At 33.8% G+C, this 20,366-nt stretch overlaps 1 protein-coding gene across 1 annotated transcript in view; it reads right to left on the bottom strand.

Annotated features, from left to right (window-relative positions):
* Positions 1 to 8,415, bottom strand: part of LOC107072221 (uncharacterized) — a 28,094-nt gene extending 19,679 nt beyond the window's left edge. The window contains exon 1 of the mRNA XM_015331982.2: positions 7,931 to 8,415. Coding sequence (XP_015187468.1) covers positions 7,931 to 7,994 — 64 coding nt within the window. The 5' untranslated portion in view covers positions 7,995 to 8,415. The remainder of the gene's footprint in view (positions 1 to 7,930) is intronic.
* Positions 8,416 to 20,366: the final 11,951 nt, after the last annotated feature.

The raw sequence follows: 20,366 nt of genomic DNA, 5'->3' as shown, positions 1-20,366 counted from the left end.
CAATTTTCCTTCTTATCGATTGAATTATTTGTAAAAACTTACAACGAATTGTTGCAATAACATTCGCAAAGATACATTTCGATGGATTGTGATTTCTTACTTCGTTCCAAATTTCATGTTCGAAAAGAAATTTCTTGGAAATAAGAGTTTTTTCGTTGTTTCCTTAGAGCTCTTTCGATTTCCAGCTAGGATGGATCTAAAATAACTCAAAGTTCGTCAGCCCGAAGCGAAGTCGGTGGCTAACGTGGTCGATTAAATTTCGTGTCTCTTCCTATATTGCCGCGAGATATATCTGCTCGAATAGTTTTACTAGTGGTAAAAAATTTATAACGAAACTATGTACTGGGCTATCGTACGATATTTGGAAATAAAGCGAACTAAATTCCTTGGCCAAAGTTTCAAGACAAAAGGAAAGAGAGATAGAGGGGGGGGGAGAGAAAAAGACCAAAAACATTTTTATAGAATTTCAAGCGATATTATGGTGTGCTCTCTATGGTTTCACATTTACATTTAAATTTTGACAAATATTTGTGACGTACAAAAATATACGTCAAAATTGATTATTATTTCTTAAAACTGTTACGCGTGTTTGCTATTAGAGCTTCGATAACGATTGAAATTATTTTTCTCACATATCAAAACACTGTTATCGGAGTATAAAATAAATGTGAATTTAATTGTTTCGATTAAACGATATCCATTAAACTTTTAGACTTGAACCCGATAACTTTCGACCCGAAGTCATACATATGCCAATTCCACTCTCCAATGCACGCGACTTTATTGATAAAATTATTATCTAATATGTATTAACTAATTAACTAATTTAAAAATATTTATTTTTAGCATACTCTATTATTTTATATTTTATATAACTATCGCAAAAACGATATATACATCTATAAAACAATGTCAACAATATGCATTTCAATTATCAAACAAATTTGAATTATCATGCGCACGTGCCTGCATATTTTTAAATTAATAATAATAATTATCAATTCGATAAATCATTTTATTCTTATAATAACGTCTGTCATATTTAATGCATACATCTGAATACAAGTTTAAAATACAATATATGAGAAAAAATGATTTCACGTGTAAAAGAAAAAAGGAGATCAGTAATTTCTAAATGAATAACACTTGAATACTGTAATAGGAACTTTTTACGTTTCCAGGTGCGTCTGTTCGTTTGAGCTCGTTCACACGCAAAGGTGTGTTGCGTGCGAGGGAAGCGAGCCGCAAGGCCAGACCACGAAATGCTTTCCGATTGGTCGTACCGGCATCGTACGATGTTCCCGTCTCGTTATAAATACACGTCTTTCCCCTCGTACTTTGCGGTGCTACACCTTTCTCTCTTTCTCTCTCTCTCTCTCTCTCTAGTACACCTTTGCACGCGGTCAACCAGAGACTGGATTTGTGCACAGACATTCAAGCGTGCTTGGCTTACGCAAAACGAGCGTTCGCAATTGTGTGCGTATATGCGTATGTGCGTATGTGTCATGTTGAGTGAGAGAGAAAGAAAAATAAGATTAAGAGAAACGTGCACGCGCATAGGCGTGTATATATACCTTTTTCGTACGCCTTGGAATTCACACATCGTTTTAAATCCAAATTAACATATGTCTATAATTAAATGTATATTTTTAAAGAAAATACTATGTATTTGTATTATATAATACGAGTTTTTAATATTTACGTTGATTATTTTACCTTTCTACCTGTTCTAATTTTATTTACATTTCTATTTGCATTATTGTTACTATTGTATTACATTTGTAGCTATTGACGTAGATACATGTGCGTTAACGTTTACTTGTTCCGTGTATATTTATGAAATAAATCATCGATTATTCAGATATATTGCGTTAACAGAATGGGTTGTCTTCTAGATATAATTATTTAGGAATTACTGATAAAATTGACGTTTATATTATAGATAAACTTGTTACTCACAACCGATAATTCTATTCGTAATTATATACGTTCATTCATTGTTTAACAAATTATCGTTATTCGTAGCAGAATGTATATATTCCTATTTTACTATTTAATATTTATTCTAGTAATAGTTAAAACCTATAGTGGCAACTTGAAATACTAATGAATGAAATACTAATATTTTTTTTAATAGTATCACAAATATTTGATATGCGTGTGCGTCTATAAGTACATGTATACATATATATAAATGTGTACGTGTGAGTCATGAATAACGTCATATCGTACGATGCGCCACGTCATATCACGCCACGACACTTAATATTCTACGAATCTTCCTACGTTACGTTGAAAGCAAAAGGAATACGACAAAAAGAAACGTTTCACTCCTTCACATCATTTCAAATTCAGATATCTGATAAATATTTACCTTCTATGAAAAAAAGAATTTTAACCAAATGAGAATTATGGTCGTCAGCTTTGGTTAGACCAACGAAAAAAACACCGAAAATAAGAAGTAGAAAGAAAAATATTGATTCAACGAATGGGAATGAATTACATAGCCAAGCGATATCAATAATTTGTATTATACTTCATTTAGGTAGAAAAAAGAAGATAAGATAACATATGAAATATATAAGAAAATAAAGAAACTAACGACGTCATCGTCGTTTCGGTTGCTTTTGAACGATACGACGATATGACTAGGATACTAGGACGACGTCATATCTAGTTACTTTTCCTAAGGATCGCTAGATATTTCCAAGGGAGATTCCAAAGGACTATGAAAAGAAAGATATAGGTGTGAAAACCGGAAGGTAGATATGTTCTCTTCCTTTCCACTATCTTATAACGTTAAAGGAAGCTGGCTTTCCTTTGACGTTTCTCAACTGCGAAGCGAAGGATCGTTCTCTCAAGTTTCCTTCCTCTCTTTTATTTTCTATTACTCCTTCTTGTTTTCTCTCTTTCAGAAGAAATAAAAAAGATCGAATTTTATTCATGGCTTTTCTAACGTTAATGAAATCTTTCAAAATTCGATGCTTTTCGATGATGATTTTGGATTTTTTTACGATAGAAAGTATCGCGTGTAATATTAATTTAATCTCTAGATTACTATGGTATGATGATTGCTATTATATCATTTACAAACGAAACGCTCCAAGCGTTATCTCTTTGAGTATATTATCTAATGGCAAGTGATAAATTAAACAACAGGGATAATAAACGTCGGTTTTAGTCTGTTACATTCCGTGTGTGTTCTCGTATCCTTTGAACTATGACATATCGAAAAGAGAAAAAAAACGAGCTTTTGATATTCGGTAAAACTGCACTCTCTCTCGATGACGTTCACGCTAACGAAGATAATTCGCCGCGAGCGCATGCGAAAACTCGATAAACTTTTCCTCATACGGGGTTACAGTTCGTGCCTGGGTACATGTTTTAGCACATTCGAGTGAAAGAGAAAGATACAGAAATAGAAAAAAAAATACAGAGAAAGAGAGAGAGAGAGAAAGAGAGAGAGAGAGAGATCGTCGATAACGTTTTTCCAAAATCCTGCCGCTTCGTTGCCGCCAGTTTCAACGCCATTCGCGATTTATGGTTATATGTATATACACGTATCTCTCTAAATATATAGAAAAACATGCGTAGGTGGGTACACAGATATATACACAGCTAAAGTCGCATTTGCTGAAGCGTATAGTCGAAAGAGAGGTATAACCGCGATATATCCGGAAGATCCATCGGTTTCCTCTCTTCTCTATCTGGTTTGCACAGAGAACGAATTTGAGAAAATATATATTCGTAATACATCGAACAAGCTTGCGGTCTCCTGGTCCTCCTCCTCCTCCTCCTCCTCCTCGAAAACGCGGACCACCCTATGCGATATTGTAAATCATTGCATATCAACGCGCATCGATTTAACTAATAATGGTTCGTCAATGACGACGATATCACAATCATTTTCCTTATCGTATTAAATAACAGTATAAATACTTTTTTTATATTTTATTAATGTTATTGTTATTTTATTCTGAAGTATATGATTGATTATTAAAAATATCATATTACCATATGCGTACAATATTTTCTTTATTCTCTTGTTGTATTTAATTCCATTTTTTTTTGTCCTTTCCTTTTGATAATAAAATTGAAAAAAAAGTAACAATAGGAAGAAAAGAATAGGAATAGGCTTTATTGTTGAATCGAAATTCGCTACTATTGCTTCTTCTTTCTTATCTTATACTGGCAAACTCGTTGAAGTCAATCTATCTCTCTCTTACTCTCCCGTTTCCTCACTCACTAACTCGTATACTTTCTTAACGTTGTTGTTTAGAGGCTTAATTAAGCGCAGCTACTTACGTAAGAGAAAATCCGCTACCGAAAGTTCCGAATGTATTTTACGAACTCGGTTAACTGTTTGCTTTGAAAGAGAGTAAGAACTCTATTTCTTTCTCACTCTTTCTCGATGAACTGACCTGTGCCAACGTTCGGTTGGTCGGTCCAAAGAGGATTCGTGGCTTCGGAGCCAACTAATTCGCTCCGTGCAAGGGAATTCCCTCGGGATAGTAGTAGCTATATATTCCACTTGATATCCCATGAAAGTCGACTTGGTATGCTCAAGTATACACTTCCAAACGTGTTGACTTGCTCGTAGAAAAAAGAACAAACAAACAAGTAAAGAAGAAAAAAGAAAGAATTAAAGGAAGGGATCGATGAAAAATCAATCCAATTATTTGTGAAGTATGATGACCCCGTCAATGGCGTCAAATGACGTTTACTCGAGGAACGATTGGCCGGACGTCCGTCTGGAGAGTTATCTCAAACCGGTTAGATGAAGTTAGAAAAAGAAAGAGAGGTGGGAGAAAAGGAAAGAGGAGAGGGCTCGACCTAAACTCCGCAAGGAATGTGCCTCGGGAGAAACTGGCCTCCGATGAGTCCTTGCAACAGACAATAAGAAGATGAACACGAAGGAAAAAAAGTTTGATACAAGAGGTAGAGGTATAGTTAGGTAGGTAGGTAGGTAGGTAGGTAGTATGTGCCAGCGAAGACACACACATACACGCGAGAAACGTGCCTTTCGCCGTCGTACACGCACGCACGCACACACACACACACAAGCACGCGCACGCCCATTCTATCGTCCAATAGGAGCTTGCTACGTCATCTCGTACGATGTAACGGAGAGACTCACCCACGTGGTCTAAGCGCCGCGCTATTTCGAGATCGCTTCGAGAGAAAATCGCGAGATCGTTCTAAAACGATCCTTCTAGAACAATCTACCAAGGGCTATGCCTTTCCCCGTCCCCTTCCCCGTACCCTTCCCCTATCCTCACCCTCTCCCTCTCTCATTCTTTTACTTTCTCGTTTCTCTTTCGTTTCGTTTCGTTTCGTTTCGTTGTTCTTTTATACTCTCGTACTTACTTATTCACTTACTCACTTCTTAGTGACTTTACTTTTGACTTTTTACTTTAGCCTCAGCCCTCATCTTCTTTTCCTTCTCAATCTAGTTACTATCGTCGTCAAACTTGACGACGCGATTTATAAGGAAAAGTATTTCGCTAACTCGTCTTCTCTGCTTCTTCTCTGCTTTTTTCTTTTGTTTTTCTATTATACCCGATAGTAGACTATGTATGTAGAAAATGGGTCGTTGCACCAGACGCGAATCGCATTTCTAAGGACGCGCGTGATTACTTTTCTTTTCTCTTTTTCTTTTTTTCTTGATATCTTCCAAGGAAATATATCTACTAAAGGTAAGGATTTTTCTTGCACGTTTGGCATGATCGTTAAACGATTTGTTTCCTCTCCCATCCTCCTATTTCCTTTCATTTTCAAGTTATTCTGTCGGGTATCTTCACTTTTCTTCTTCTTCATTTTGATTTTTTTGGACTTTTTGACATTTCCCTGACATACGATGTTTTAAAAAGATCTCGTCCAGCTGTTACGCTTCCGTAATTTACGAATTTTCGTAGACGAATGAAAAATGTCGAGATTTTTCAGTACTTTAGTGACAGAATGAAATGAATTCATTCCTCATACAGACCGGAAATACAATTTTTGCGAAGAGAGAGAGAATATATAATATTTTCCATAATGAATGAAGAATATACATGGTCGTAGGAGACATCCGAATTAAAAGGATAATCCGTGGTAATTATAAGAAGCGTAAAGTTTTACAAGCGGAATTCGCAAATATTACCACGCGAAATAACTGCATCCGGTGGACGTAATAAAAAGAAATACTTGTTACGAGGAGCGCGATTATTTCGCTGGATTGCAAAGAGAAATTTATTTACGTAGACTTTAGTTTTTTTCTTACTACTATTTTTTACTTATCAAACGTTTTGTTTACTCAACTTTCAAATACGACTTTATTCCTTCTCATCCCTATAATTAATTATATTTATTAAAATGATGAGTAGTTAAACTTATTCTTTTAATTTTCGTACGTTTCGAGTATTAAATGACTTGTTTACAACATTTATCATGCAATTGTATATCATGATATTGCACTGAGATTGCATCCAAGGATGAGTCGAATGCAACGTGATGATAGGTCATTTCTATGAACGAAAAAGAGAGATAGAAAAATACACGTTTTCTATATTACGATGATGCCAATTGATTAAGATCGTAAACAAGTTTTCCTCGTCGCAATTTAAATTGGAAAAAATATACAAAACGGAAATGCACACGCAAATTTCTCATATGTTTATGCTATATACAGGTATATATATATATATATGAATACTTTCAACGAATTCCTTGGCGATCGTTGAAATAAGACGATCAACAAGATAGGAGACTAAAATAGTCGAACGGCGTAACTACTATCGTCAGCTTTCGTGTAGCTGTGTACGCGGAAGATATTTTTCAAAGTTACGTGGCGTTTTTTTTTTTCGTTTCGTATGATTGTTCTCGTTTAAATTATGACATTGCCATTTATGCAAATAATCTATTAGCATATGTATGAAAAAAACATAAGGATGATTGAGATGAAATGAAACGAATAAATGAATCATATTATTTCAGATATTTGTCTTCCTTTTTAAACATCTACAATTAATTTCAAAATCGAATTATCACTATTTTCTATGTTTTTTGCTAAACAATGTTATATATATAAAAAACAAATTAAAGATGATAGATAGAAAGAGAAGGAAATTCACGTATAAAATTCGCTTATCTCGCAGCGATATCAATCACGTCCGTTAATTAAATGTCCTGATCTGCGGCAAACCTAATTACCGGCGAGTTTCGGCTCGGAGCAATGAACGAAAGAATGAAATTTTGCTTCATCTATGGAAGGAAGGAAGGAAGGAAGGAAGGAAGGAAGGAGGAAAGGAAGAGGAAGGCGATTCGGATTCGTGTCCGCTTTGGGAATCCATTTCTTTTTCTTCAATCTTTTCATCTTACCTTTGTCTATCTCTATCCTATCTATCTTTCTTTCATTCTATTTTTTAATCTCAAAGTGTCACGAATTAATTCTCAAGGGATAATTGCGATATCGTGAAATCTTTTTCTTTTCCTAACTTTCGAAGAAGAAAAAATAATATGATTGAATTTAAAGATTGTAGTAATATGATTTTCGCGAGACAAATCGAATTTTGATCTTTGAGAAAAATCGAGGAAATACGTTAATTCGTTCGTTAGTGCATTGAACCGTTAAAGGTCGAGCCAGCTGTAAGGTAAAAAGGGCGCGAGAACGAAATCAGCTAAAGGGAAAATGTTTTTTTAGCTTCTCCGTAATACGCTCGCTAGTTTCCTGATTCGTAGGCAAGTTTTTTCAATATTCTCCACTTTGATTAGTTTAAAAAATCATCTAGTCGAAAAGATAGAAATAGAAAAAGAGATTAAAAGCACGTGGGCATAAGGCCAATCACAGACGGAGAATACGAAATAAAATTTTGTTCTCTGATACGTTCATACTAGAAATAAAATTACCCTTGACACTCGAAAAAAAAAAAATAATAAGGGAGATACTTACGAGAATAGAATGCAGTCATTAATAAGGCGAACCAGGATAGTTGGTGTTCCATAGGTGTTCTCATTTCTAGATTCCTTTTCTTAAATACTTGTAGTCCTTATCTGTTCTCACGAATAAACGTGATGACACTCGTCCAAATTAAATTGACGAAGTTGGTTTCTTGTTCTTTTTCAACCCACAAGAGGAATGCTTTTCCTTCTTACGTCACTATCTCTCTTTTCCAATTTAGAAAAAAAGAAATAAAAAGTGTGAAAGAGTTTGTTTCAAAATATTTCTTCTTTTAAAACTAAAAACAAATGTGACAAGATCGATATATCTCGATTGTCTATTCGAAATCTCATACGATTCGAACGTATTATAAATAATGAATAACGGAAATAATTATAATAAATAGTAAAACGTTTAATATGAAACGTTGAATGAAATATAAAAGCGTGTTTGAAGTTCCGTACTTTGCAACCGGCCGTGCACGACTGAGTGGCAAATGCATTTTGGCGGCATGAAGCTTTGAAGCGGATCGAGTGCGCTTGCGCCGATCGCTCACGCCACCGGACTTCTTTGGAAGGGGCAAACACTCTCCTTCTATCTCTCTCCTTACCTCTTCACCCTTTTATTGTCTCTCTTTCTCTCTCTCTCTACATTCTTCTCTCGTTCTCTAGTTTACTCTCTTGGATTCTAACTTTATCGCTCCTTCTCTCTTGCTTTTGCCATTTCATTCTATCTTTCTTTTTTATTTCTATTTCAACGAAACATGCTGGTGCCACTATCATTTACGGTTTACCTTAACAACGATATCAGTCTTTATCGAATTGAAACTTACGTCTTTGAGAAATTATTTCACAGTTTGCGAGCCTTGAAAGAACTTATCTTCAATTTGCATGTCGCTTTAATCTATCTAAGAATCTGATTTACAAGTTTTATCTTTCAATAGTTGTATTGTTTCCTTTAATGTCAAGAACATCCAATATTTGATAACATATTTTAACCGATAGATCTTTCTGTTGATATTCATGTTATTGGTAATCATCATTTAAATAGATTAAATATTTAATAATAGAATTATAAAATATCGACGTAATATCAGAATACCACGTTCATTTATTATCACTTCAAATAGCGAATATCTTTTCCACTAGAGTATATACTGTTTGGAATATTAATTCGATAGATTCGTCAATTCCATCTTTGCAACGATAATTATTCAACCTGTTATTGGCACACTTGGAAATATTCTGACGGATAATTTCAACGAAGTGAAAATTCTTCATTGACGAGAACGAATCTACGAGTTAAATGAGATGAATAATACAAATCAAAGTTGAGTGGATTTGGTTCGAGAAATGGAGAGAGAGAGAGAGAGAGAGAGAGAAAGAGAAGTGGATAATTCACATAGATCCATGTATATAAATATAATTGAAAGTAGCAATGATTTTACATGTATTTAATAACGATTTAATTATTAATGATATAAAACTCATGAAATGTAATATACTTATTGGTATTTGAATTTCAATCAATTTATAAGATTATAATATAATATTAAAAAGTATCGTTCATCGAAAGAATTCACGTTCCTTTTTCTCTTCTTATTAATGTAGAGAAAGAGACAGAGATTTATCCTTGTAATTAATTAGAAGAGAAGTTATGAAACGTGCGTGCAATGAAATGTTTACACGTAAGTATTATATACAGTTGCAAATAAACATATTGGTTTATTAAACTCGTGATGTATAAACGTGCGTCAAGAAGATCATACGATTCTCATATATTTACGTATATGCATGATGCTACCTATGAAAAAATAATATGTTTACACGTATAAAAAGAAAAACGATATGTATACTTATTAATTGTAAACACGTTTTAATGAGTGAAATTAGTCAGCGTTAATTAATACAGAAGACTCGCTGATTATCGATTGCCCAAATCAATAATGTGAACTGACATTTATACATATATGTGTATTATCATCATATATGCGTGAATAATGCTTACTACACAAATACGTGAATTCGTATAGAAACTAATGAGAAGTTCTTTAGCTATGAACTCTGATTGAATACTTTGTTATTGCAAACAGGATAAACGATATTCTGAAATATTTGATGCGAATATAGGATGATTACAATTTGACATCGTAAATAAGGAGATAGTTCGTTACAATATTATAATAAAAATTCGTGTGCAGCATGTAATATAAAATAAGACGAAAAGAGAACGAATGCTGATTATCGTACTGTTACCCTTTAAGTGTCATTTTTAACGCATTCGTACCAGCTGTTGCAACACTTCAACTAACGCGTCTAACTTTTCTCTTATATTATGCTATTCCCAGTGATATTACCTTCTTAAATTGAAAGCATATAAAAAAAATATAAAAAAAAATGTCCTTAATCAGTGTAAACTATTGTGCTATTATAAAGCAAAAATAAAAACAAAAGAAACGTAGATAAACATTCAATAAGTTAAATTTAATTGTAGCCTCAATTTGTTGTTGATACACGAGCAACAACACAGATAACATTTAATAAGCTATTTGTATGACGATAAACTTCCTGAACGATAAATGTATTTAAGTCTGATGATAAGACGAATTTGGTGTTGTAACCTTGAATATCTCGGCTACTCGGATTCGTCGCTCGAACGGGGACGGTTGTCGAGTGCCAAGTTCGACGCAGCGATTCGAAATAAAGTTCAAACGTTTGAAGAACGTAGACACATACTCGGCACACAGAGAAGGTGAGGGAGATGGAGTTAGAATCGTAATACCTTTTCATCGATATTCAGCGAGGTCTTATCCTAACGCGATTTACGAGCTGATCGAACAGTTCACAATGCGCTCCTTCAAAAATATCCTTTTCTGTTGACATAAAAAAGCGTTAGTTCGGTCTTGCAGGAACGTTTTCTCAAATGGAAGCTCGCCAGTTTCGACGGGAAATCTCATTTAACTTGAATAGTAACGACTACCGCCGTTACGAGTAAACGATCGCGACCGATTAACATCGGTGGATCGATTTTTACGGGCTCTTTACTTCAAAAAGAGGAGAAAGAAAAAAAAATAGAATAAGAAAAAAAAAGAAAAAGAAAAAGCAAAAGAAAAAGAAAAAGGAAGAAATAGAGTTGATCTAACTAAAAGTCTAACTAATGTAAGTTGAAGTTTTCTATCGATTTTCGCCTCGTTTGTTTAACGAAAACTTCTCGTTACTTTGCTCTTCTGCATACGATTCGATTATGTGTGTACATATATTTGTACATATATAGACTTTGTATATATATATATATATATAGACTTTTATCAATCGATCTCTATATATGTGCTGCAAGCAAATCCACCGTTTCATTTCAGTTGAGTTCGAAAATCAAGTCGAAATAGGAGTTTCTGTTATCCATTTATGTCGCTACTCACGAACGTGAGCTATGAAAAAGTGATAAAAGTGTAAGAACTGACCAAAAAATCAAAATCAAAATAATATAAAGCACATCTTCCAACGTGACATGAATTTCCATGTGGAATTAAAGTCATATCCAGGTTCCGTCGATATTGGAAGTTAGTTCTTCGATATTGGAAAAGCATCGACATTCGTACGAGTATAAATATATAGTTAACACCATATGTATTTATAAAGAGTTAAGATAAATGATTGTAATGATACATATATCGATTTAAAATTAGGACAGAATATGGGTCTTGCAAAAAAAAAATCATAGATATAGCATTAACAATGTATTGAAATTTTAATCCTGACACGTGATTCCTTTCCAGACCAACGAACATACTGAATTCGTTTCCGGTTTTTCTATTTTTTGGCTTGCAAACATCCGGAAGGAATAAAGATCTCTGAAATTCGACCAGTTGCGAATCGATTACTTTATTCGAGTTGATACGTGATATGGCAAATAGAGATTCTAACGGTGACACGGTAAGAGGATTTGTCTCGTAAGTAGATTATGTTTGTCACGGAAATGCGAGTATTCCGCATTTGACTTAACAGAATAAGAGAAAGATTCTTCTTTACTATAGATAATTGGTCGTACGTACAATTCGCATACACGTGTATTAGGCACATCAATTAATTCGGTTTCTTTTAAACAAATTTAATATATTTATTTCAAAGTTTTAAACATTTTCAATAATTTGAATCCATCGTAGAGACACTTGGCAACACCTACACCAACAGTTCTAATCAATAATCACAGATTATAAAATTAGATTCACTTAAAGGGAATAATAATTTGTCGGAAATCACTCAGCTTTCCTCATCATTTTCCATTATTCTTATTTTCGCCAAGCACTTCCATTCGTTTTCCCGAACAAGCTTTCCAAGGACATCGCCAGCTTATTTTCGTATGAATGAGATTCAGGAGTGTTCGAAGAGTGAATTTTAAAAAGCTAGCAAGTTGCAGGAACGCACGATATCTATTGAACGACTGCCTAAACCAGACATGTTTTGTCTATTGGCGAATAAGAAACTACGTCTTGTCTTCTGGTTATGACACGGAAAAATTCTTACAACGAACGATTCCCTAAATAAAATCCACTTTTTCTATTTGGTTTTTTCTTTTTACATCCATTAACAAACGTATATCTATTAAATGTAACCGATAAAAAATTAGCACACGGTCCCTTTCATATCGAGAGTAGGTACTCGATAGTAAAGAAAAATCTGTTACGATAATATAAACCCGAAAAGAAAGAATTGTTAGCAATAGTAACGGAAACAAGAATAAACGAGTTTACAATAAAATTCTGCGACGAAACTATCTTCGAAATGTATATTTTAGTTTCAAGTATTTCCGATAAATCCTTCATGTATCTGTTTGAGTTTATATATCAAACGTGAACGTATATAAACGTGGTTAGATCATATATCATATGTGTGCTTATATGTTTACCATTTCTGTATTTGTCCTACACAAGAGTTTCAAACTTAAATATACTTGGTTGTATATATACTAAAAAGGAATATATATATAGAAAAGAATTAAATGAAACAAATAACTATAAACGTTGCAAGTCCGAAATGGCAATGCTTTTACGCCGAAAAGCCATCGGGAACCGAAGGCAGCCAGGCCTTTCTCCCAAGCGACTCTTTCGACGTAGAAAACGAAACTCGTAAAGTTTTACGAGCTGCCGCGGAGTTCTGCCTCATCCGCGCAAAAGGACCTCTTATCTACGAAAAATGCTTCTAGTAGAGATGCTCATTCTACGTAACGTTTCTTGCACCAACATCATCGACGAAATAACCGATCGAACGTGCAAGATCGGACAGTTTAAATGTATTCCAAAACTTTTTCAACAGAGATAACATTTCTTTTTCTATACATTTCAATATTCCAGTTTGATTTCTAGTCATACGTATATGATAAACTTGTACGTATAACATAATCGAAGAAAGTTAGGAGAAATTTGTATCCTCTAAAAAGTTTTCAATAATTTAATCGATTACTAGATGCGTTTCGTAATGGAATCGTAAAATTTCTTATCGATTTCAATGAAATATGACGATAGCAATGTTTTTTCGAAAAATACAAAACAAAAATACTCGGAAGATAAGATTATTTCCTAATCGTTTATTCGTTTATTCGTTTATTCTTTTATTCGTTTATTACCTCAATAGATATGTATCTACGTAGTGTAAAAGGATCGTACATTGTGTTTTTGTGCCCTTTGAAAGATTCATTATTTCCGATATTCCGATAGGAGCGTGAAAATTCGGGAAAAATCGGGAAAATTTGTGAAAATTCGCAAAGATTTAAAGAGAAGAACACGAAAGCTGTTTGAGAAACACGTAATTCGAAAAGACGGGTGCAATCTCAAAGCCAGACTATTTTTGCCACGAGCGATCTCGCGAGAATTTACACCGTCGACTATTACGGCTCTTATTTATGCTGCATTCATAAGCTCAGCGAAATAATGCATATTAATGCACTCTCGCGAGACCAGCGCATACGATGGAAGTAAGAAAATTTCGAATCCCTTTGCAGGACTCTTCTTATGACTTGTGATAAGTCGCTACGTGTCAGGAAAATCGCTTTAATTTATAACAGAAATGTCTATAAAGTTTATACAATATGTCAAACATATCAAATTTATATTTCAAACGTTCAAATAAGCTTTCAAATTATACTATAATATATTAATTAGATATTAAATTTGTTTTAAAAAGGCACCGAATTAATGTCTACACCTAATAATGTATATTTATGCGTTTGACGTTTTTATTTCTATCAGTGGAATTATCAAATTCGTACAATCATGCTTACTTGCATGAAATATCGTACGATAATCGTTCGATCGCTAATGCTTTACGTTATTGTATTTAATTCATAGGAAATAGACTACTTAATAATGTACGATCAAATGACTATGTAACACTATGTATAATACATACTTCTAACCATCTCTTAACATATGTAAAACATTGTAAGTTAATCTTGTGTGTTGATTCGTTAGCAACGTGTGTGTGATATTTTTATCGCACGCTTTTAATACGATCGTTTCGATACGATCGCGTAGCTATAGATGACATGGCAATTTCTTCTAGCCATATACACGTCATAGAAATAACGTCAAGAATTTGGAAGACTATAAATTTATAAATTTCATATCTAGCAATTTATGATGCTTCAATGAATCGATTTTTCTCCAAAAGAGAAATTGATGGTAGAACGTTTTTCAATGAAAAATATATTTTATATAATTCGTTGAAAAATATGAATAAATGTAACAGTATCATAATATTTCTTAATCTTTGTGTAAGAAAAAATGTAGTGACGAGTGAGAAAAAAAACTTGACGCAACATTAGATCTGGCAATCCTATTGAATCCTCCTTTTTCTCGAGCTTAGGTTGAAGTGGTTTCGATGAACACGTTTATAGCCTGCGTAACGTGGTATGTCCGTCAGCTCTGATCTGTCGGATGCGGTATTCAACAGTGCTTGAAATCATGACGGTAAGCCGAATCTGAGGTGAGTATCGCACCGTTTGTGGATGCGGTTGTTGATCTACGATTCGAGAATACGCTTTTGCTTCTAACCAACTGTTCGTGTTTCAAAATACCAAGGGACAATCCTGCTCGTTACTTAGGCCAAAAATTTGCAAAATAAAAAGTACAATTTTAACTTATTTTATATGAATAAATTATTACTACCTGAAGGGAATAGAAATTCTTGAAAGGAAAGATTTAAGCAAAGATAAAAATAAGTGAATCATCTGTTATGACCTTCCTTTCCCTCTCGATCTGTACTTCTGTATTTGTAGGGCAAGGGAGACAGCGTCGTATTGACGCCATCCTTTTGGCGTCATCGACGCGAGTCTTCGGCGCCAAAGAAACGTCAATGAAAGGACGTCTGGCGTCGTCCTTTCTTGCTTTTTATTTACTTATTCCTACCCATCGACTACTCTCCCTATCTCTCTTTTCCTTACTCCTACTCGTATCCTACGAACTTCTCGAACGTTCGTCACAGCTGTAGCACATCAGAAGGACGCAAGGAGGATCCATTTGCATTGATTTGAATCTCAAAGAACTGTTGGTCAAGTTAATTTGCATTCGTAAACGTTACCTTCCTAACTACGACGAGTTTGATACATCATTTCTGCCTATATATGTTACGGATAATCTGAACAATCTGGACATTGTATAGAATTATGTCTTTAGAGCACGAGAGAAAAGAAAAGTTTGCTTAATTTTGCAGAAAATGTTGTAGATGTGTTTCAACCAAAACCAAATGAACAGCTTATGAGTAAGGCTATGGATATTTGTTCAATTTTAAAGCATTCTGTGCAAGCTACAGGGATAGGTAAGTATATACAAATATATTAGGTTAGTTCGTTTCTTGTTATTACAAATAAGCCACGTCGACATTTAATGCTCTCGTTTCAAGCTTAAACGTGAAACGTTTACTAATTAGCGCCTTCGTTTCGGTCAACCCGTTGGCTATTATCTTGTTCCGATGGCGCAGATATCATTAGCATTTACACTAGTATACCACATTGCTGAATCGTAACATCGCTGACAGCATGAGCTCCACTGTATTTCCGAGATAATGGATTGAAAATGTTCATGCACATGCAAATGAACCTAACTAATATAATTGGATTGCATAGAAATGTGTTACATATATTAATGATATTTGTTACATTTCTAGAAAAATATTATAATTATTAATTATACGATGATCATTAATTTTTTAGAGTAGACTCGTCAAAAGATGTCGCAAGCATTTCATTAAATCAAACCTTTGATTTTTGGCAAAATATTAAGAAGATCTCTTTCTTTATATTACAAATTCATTTCATTTAAATCTCACGACAGGGAATGTCAATTTGGAAGATGCATATGCAAGATCATAAAATCGTTAACTTTGATATTTTATCGTACAACAGGAGACCTTAATTATTTCAATAAATGAGAAAACATCGAATGATAAATTTAACTATTATTTTGTAGGAGGAAACGAAAAGTTTGTCGATAAATTTACAAACGACATTTTCTGACAGAAGAGTTATCGATTATTTTAAGTTTATTTTATGATATGATAAATTAGATATAATAAAAGAAAAAAAAGAAAGTAAATTTATGCGACTCGAATATAGATTCGAACAGATGATATGACGAATGAGAACGTATCGTTCGTTATTACCACGTATCACGTTCTATATTGGAACACATCCTGAATGCCATCTATCTAATTACCTTGTACCTGTATTACAGACTAATTAACGATATTATTCGCCGACCGAATGATTTCATATTGTCGTCCTTCCTATAATCGGTCGAACTAGGACGTGAGAAAGCATGATACGACAGATTCGTGTCTCATAATTCTCATAATTAATTATTATGCACTTAGTTCGATTAACGCGATAAAAAGAAATCTTTTCATTTTCTAAAATAAGATCATTTTCTAACGAATAGAAATTCATAGAATAAGATTTGAATTAGTGAATTTGAATCGATCGATGAATTAATCTCTGAATTCACTGAAGAGAGTCATGTGGATTCTTTTGTCAAGAACAGTGGTTTAGCCTGAGGATAATTCAATCTTGCTTGACTATTAGAATCGATTCTAACGTATGTATTCGATCCGAGAGAGATTCGAACGAAATGAACGTTAATCTTGATCATATTACATGGATATCCGAAAGCTGTGTTCGTATCTCGCTCGATATCTACTGAAAATTATGTTTAGATGGAAAGCTTCCAGAATTACGTCTTGTTTCCATGAAGAGCCAACCAGAAGAGCTAGAACGGATGTAACCTATAATATAGTTTGCAAATATTAACGTTAAGTCGATTCGATTCGCTCTGATAGACTTGCTATACCTACAACTCATCTATCTTTTGTCCTTGATGTTCCTTAAGAGTTTTCAAGCTTAATAACAATGTAACACCTAGGTATATCTATCCTTTTTAACTAATTACAATGAACGATATTAATTAAAATAAATGATACTAATTAGATTAATGATATATCGAGGGAAATGAGAGAAAGAGGGAATAAATATAATGTAATATAATCTAATATAATGTAATATAATATAATATAATGTAGGTGCATATTTTATAAAACACGAGTATACACCCACGCATATTTGAGTCTTCTCTCTTCCTCCTTTTTATAATATAAAACTATAGGAAAAAAAAAATATTAAATGTAATTACATTTTTGTCCTAAATATTCTTCAGTCATTATCGTAAAAGGGCTATTACGTGTGGATACCTACTACCTCTGGGCTCTTGTTTAATTTTTATTCGCGAATCGAAAGATGAAATCTTTTAACTCAAAATATATTCAAGTATAAACGCGCGTAAAAAGTCGACATGACTCTCCATATCGTAAGGGAAAACTTTTTTATTAAACGATCGCTAACGTAAAATATCACGGACATTAGTCGGAATGAGAACGCAAAAATGTTGCGATGGACCAACGGGAAGTTTTTTCTGTATCTATAAGCTTTACGACGTTCACTAGCTCTCGTCGTGCAGAAGAAACGTGACCATAAAGAACGGACTAATTCCAACTCTCAAACTTTGTGTTTTCTTTCTTTTTTCTTTTTTTACCTTTTTCCCCTCTTTTCTCCTCTTTTTTCCTCTTTTTTCCTCTTTTTTTATTATTATTATTTTTTTTTTTTTAAGGCACGCGAACACCTTTCGCGTTGAAAATATTTTATAGAAAAGTTTTAATATTCGCGCGGTCATTTTTCATTTTAATGTCGTATTATTTATAAAACCACAACAAGATATATGCCACAATTTTCAAATGATTAAATTGGATTAATATTAAGCTAATAAAATATTAATTGGTCAGTAAAATTAGCATCAAAACAAATGACGGAATTATATTGAAGTAAATAATAAGGATGAATTAAATAATTATGAAAATATAGGTTAAAACTTATTTGCGTCACATGGCAAAAATAAAAATAGAAGTAAAAAAAAGTGACAGATCGAAAAGAGATTGGCAGGATTGGGTTTAATAATAAAAGAAAGGGATAAGCTATCGCGTGGAAATATTTAAAAAGAGAAAAGGTAGAAGAATTGATCTCGATTTGGTGTTCGGCTATTTGAACGAGGGGGAGAGAGAAAAAGTTAAGGATCGAAAATAGAGATGGTGAGTAACGAATTGGAATATTTAAAGGGCTGAAGCATTAGCTATCGAGCTGGAAAGTAATTTTGAGGCTTCTACTGCAATATGCAGGAAGGGGCAGTCCTAGCTTTTGTAGATAACACATAGAAGAGACTTTACTATCCATTCCATCGATCGTCTCGTCGTCTAGGCTCAAATAATCTCGTTTTACGACGTGCTCCTCCGCCAGCTCGACACGCTTCTATCAAGGACAAAAGGATCCTGTGTGCGAAACGAAGATCGACATTTGCATTCCTCTCGACTTTCTAACATTCTCGCGAGATTCGATGTTACTCGACGCTTTCCTTTTCATTCAAGCTCATTCCGTTTCAATAGGTAGAAGCATGGCTTGCACGATCGTGAGTAGAATTAATCAGTAGATGTCACGAGTAAACGAATCATTTTCATTGATAATTATTCTGACTAATTATTTTCTACAGTACATCATATAGGTATTTACAGAAACGAATATAACTCTTGTAAAAAAAAAAAAAAAAAAAAAAAAGAAAGGAAAAGGTTATAAAGTGATAAATTATTTATTTGGATTTTGTCAAATCAAGTGGAAAACTGAAGGTACGAGTCAAGGAGAGAGCGTATAAAAAAAAATCGTTCGAGCGTGGTAAATGCATTTAGGATGGTGGAAAATGATAAAGACCGTTCTGTTCTCTCTTCTTATACGTTTCTGGTCCATGTGTATCATGCTAACATTCCACTTAAATTTGGCATTACTAACCACCGCATTGCAGTATCGTTTTCCTTCTTCGGTTAACTTCGGTATACGCTTTTCGAGACCGGAAATAAATCACAAAACGCAGAGAACAAATAAACTCGAGAACAATATCGAGCAATGCGTTTGCGGACACGAGAGAATAGCTTTTATGCGATGAGATAAATGCTTTCCAAAAGAAAAATAAGTTCTATCTATGAGTCAGTTATGATTCAATTAGCACATTGTATTTTTAATGTAAACGCGGATGAAAAAGAACAAACTAGAAAATGTTGTCTTGTTCTCAGGATTATTATCCTTTCTTATACATATTCTCCTACGGATAAACACGTTATTGTAAGAAAATATCATCTTACTTTAAAATTTACAAAGTTCTTCTTTACGTGTAGATAATTATTAATCGATATTGCAAGAAAACTTCTGACAAATAATACAATTATTTTGAAACTTTCTTCGAACGTCTTCTGAGACTTGTGCCATGAATTTTTCATATTTCGATTATATCGATTCTTAGAAATCTTTTACTATTGTTCTTCCATACGTCGGATGTTTCTACGATGTTTGCGATCAAATTGATTTAGAAATAACACAACGTGAAATAGGAAAAATCTTAGATACAAGTAAGAAAATAGAACAAAATCAAATTGCAGGATAATTTTCTTATCGATAAGCCTTGTTGAAAGATATTACATACATCATATCATTTTGAAAGTGATCACGAAAAAAAGACAAGTATTGAATTACCTATTTCAATTTTGTATAGATAACATCTTCCTCATTTATTTCTATAGAATAACTGGTATAAAGTGGTAAAAAAAATAGCCGGAAAATGGTGAGAAAATCGCGGAGAGAACTCGGAAAGGCGTGATTTATCCTATCCTACCTTTAGCTTCTCTCTTGAATCTTCAAGCCTTCTCTCATTCTTACATACGTACCTCAACTCGCTCACACGTTTGTTGACTGATTCGAGGATTATCGAAGAGGTTCGCAACTTGGCTGATATTGAGTGAGCATTCATGATCGTTTGCATGCGAGAATCAAGGACAGTACGAGCTGGCAGATCTCATTTCAGACTTACCGA

The sequence above is a fragment of the Polistes dominula genome, unplaced genomic scaffold, assembly GCF_049000335.1.
Source record: "Polistes dominula isolate Pdom_NZ unplaced genomic scaffold, Pdom_raw_medaka contig_82, whole genome shotgun sequence".
Classification (NCBI taxonomy): Eukaryota; Metazoa; Arthropoda; class Insecta; order Hymenoptera; family Vespidae; genus Polistes; species Polistes dominula.
The sequence above is the reverse complement of the archived record's forward strand: the minus strand, read 5'-3'. Positions and strand labels throughout refer to the sequence as shown.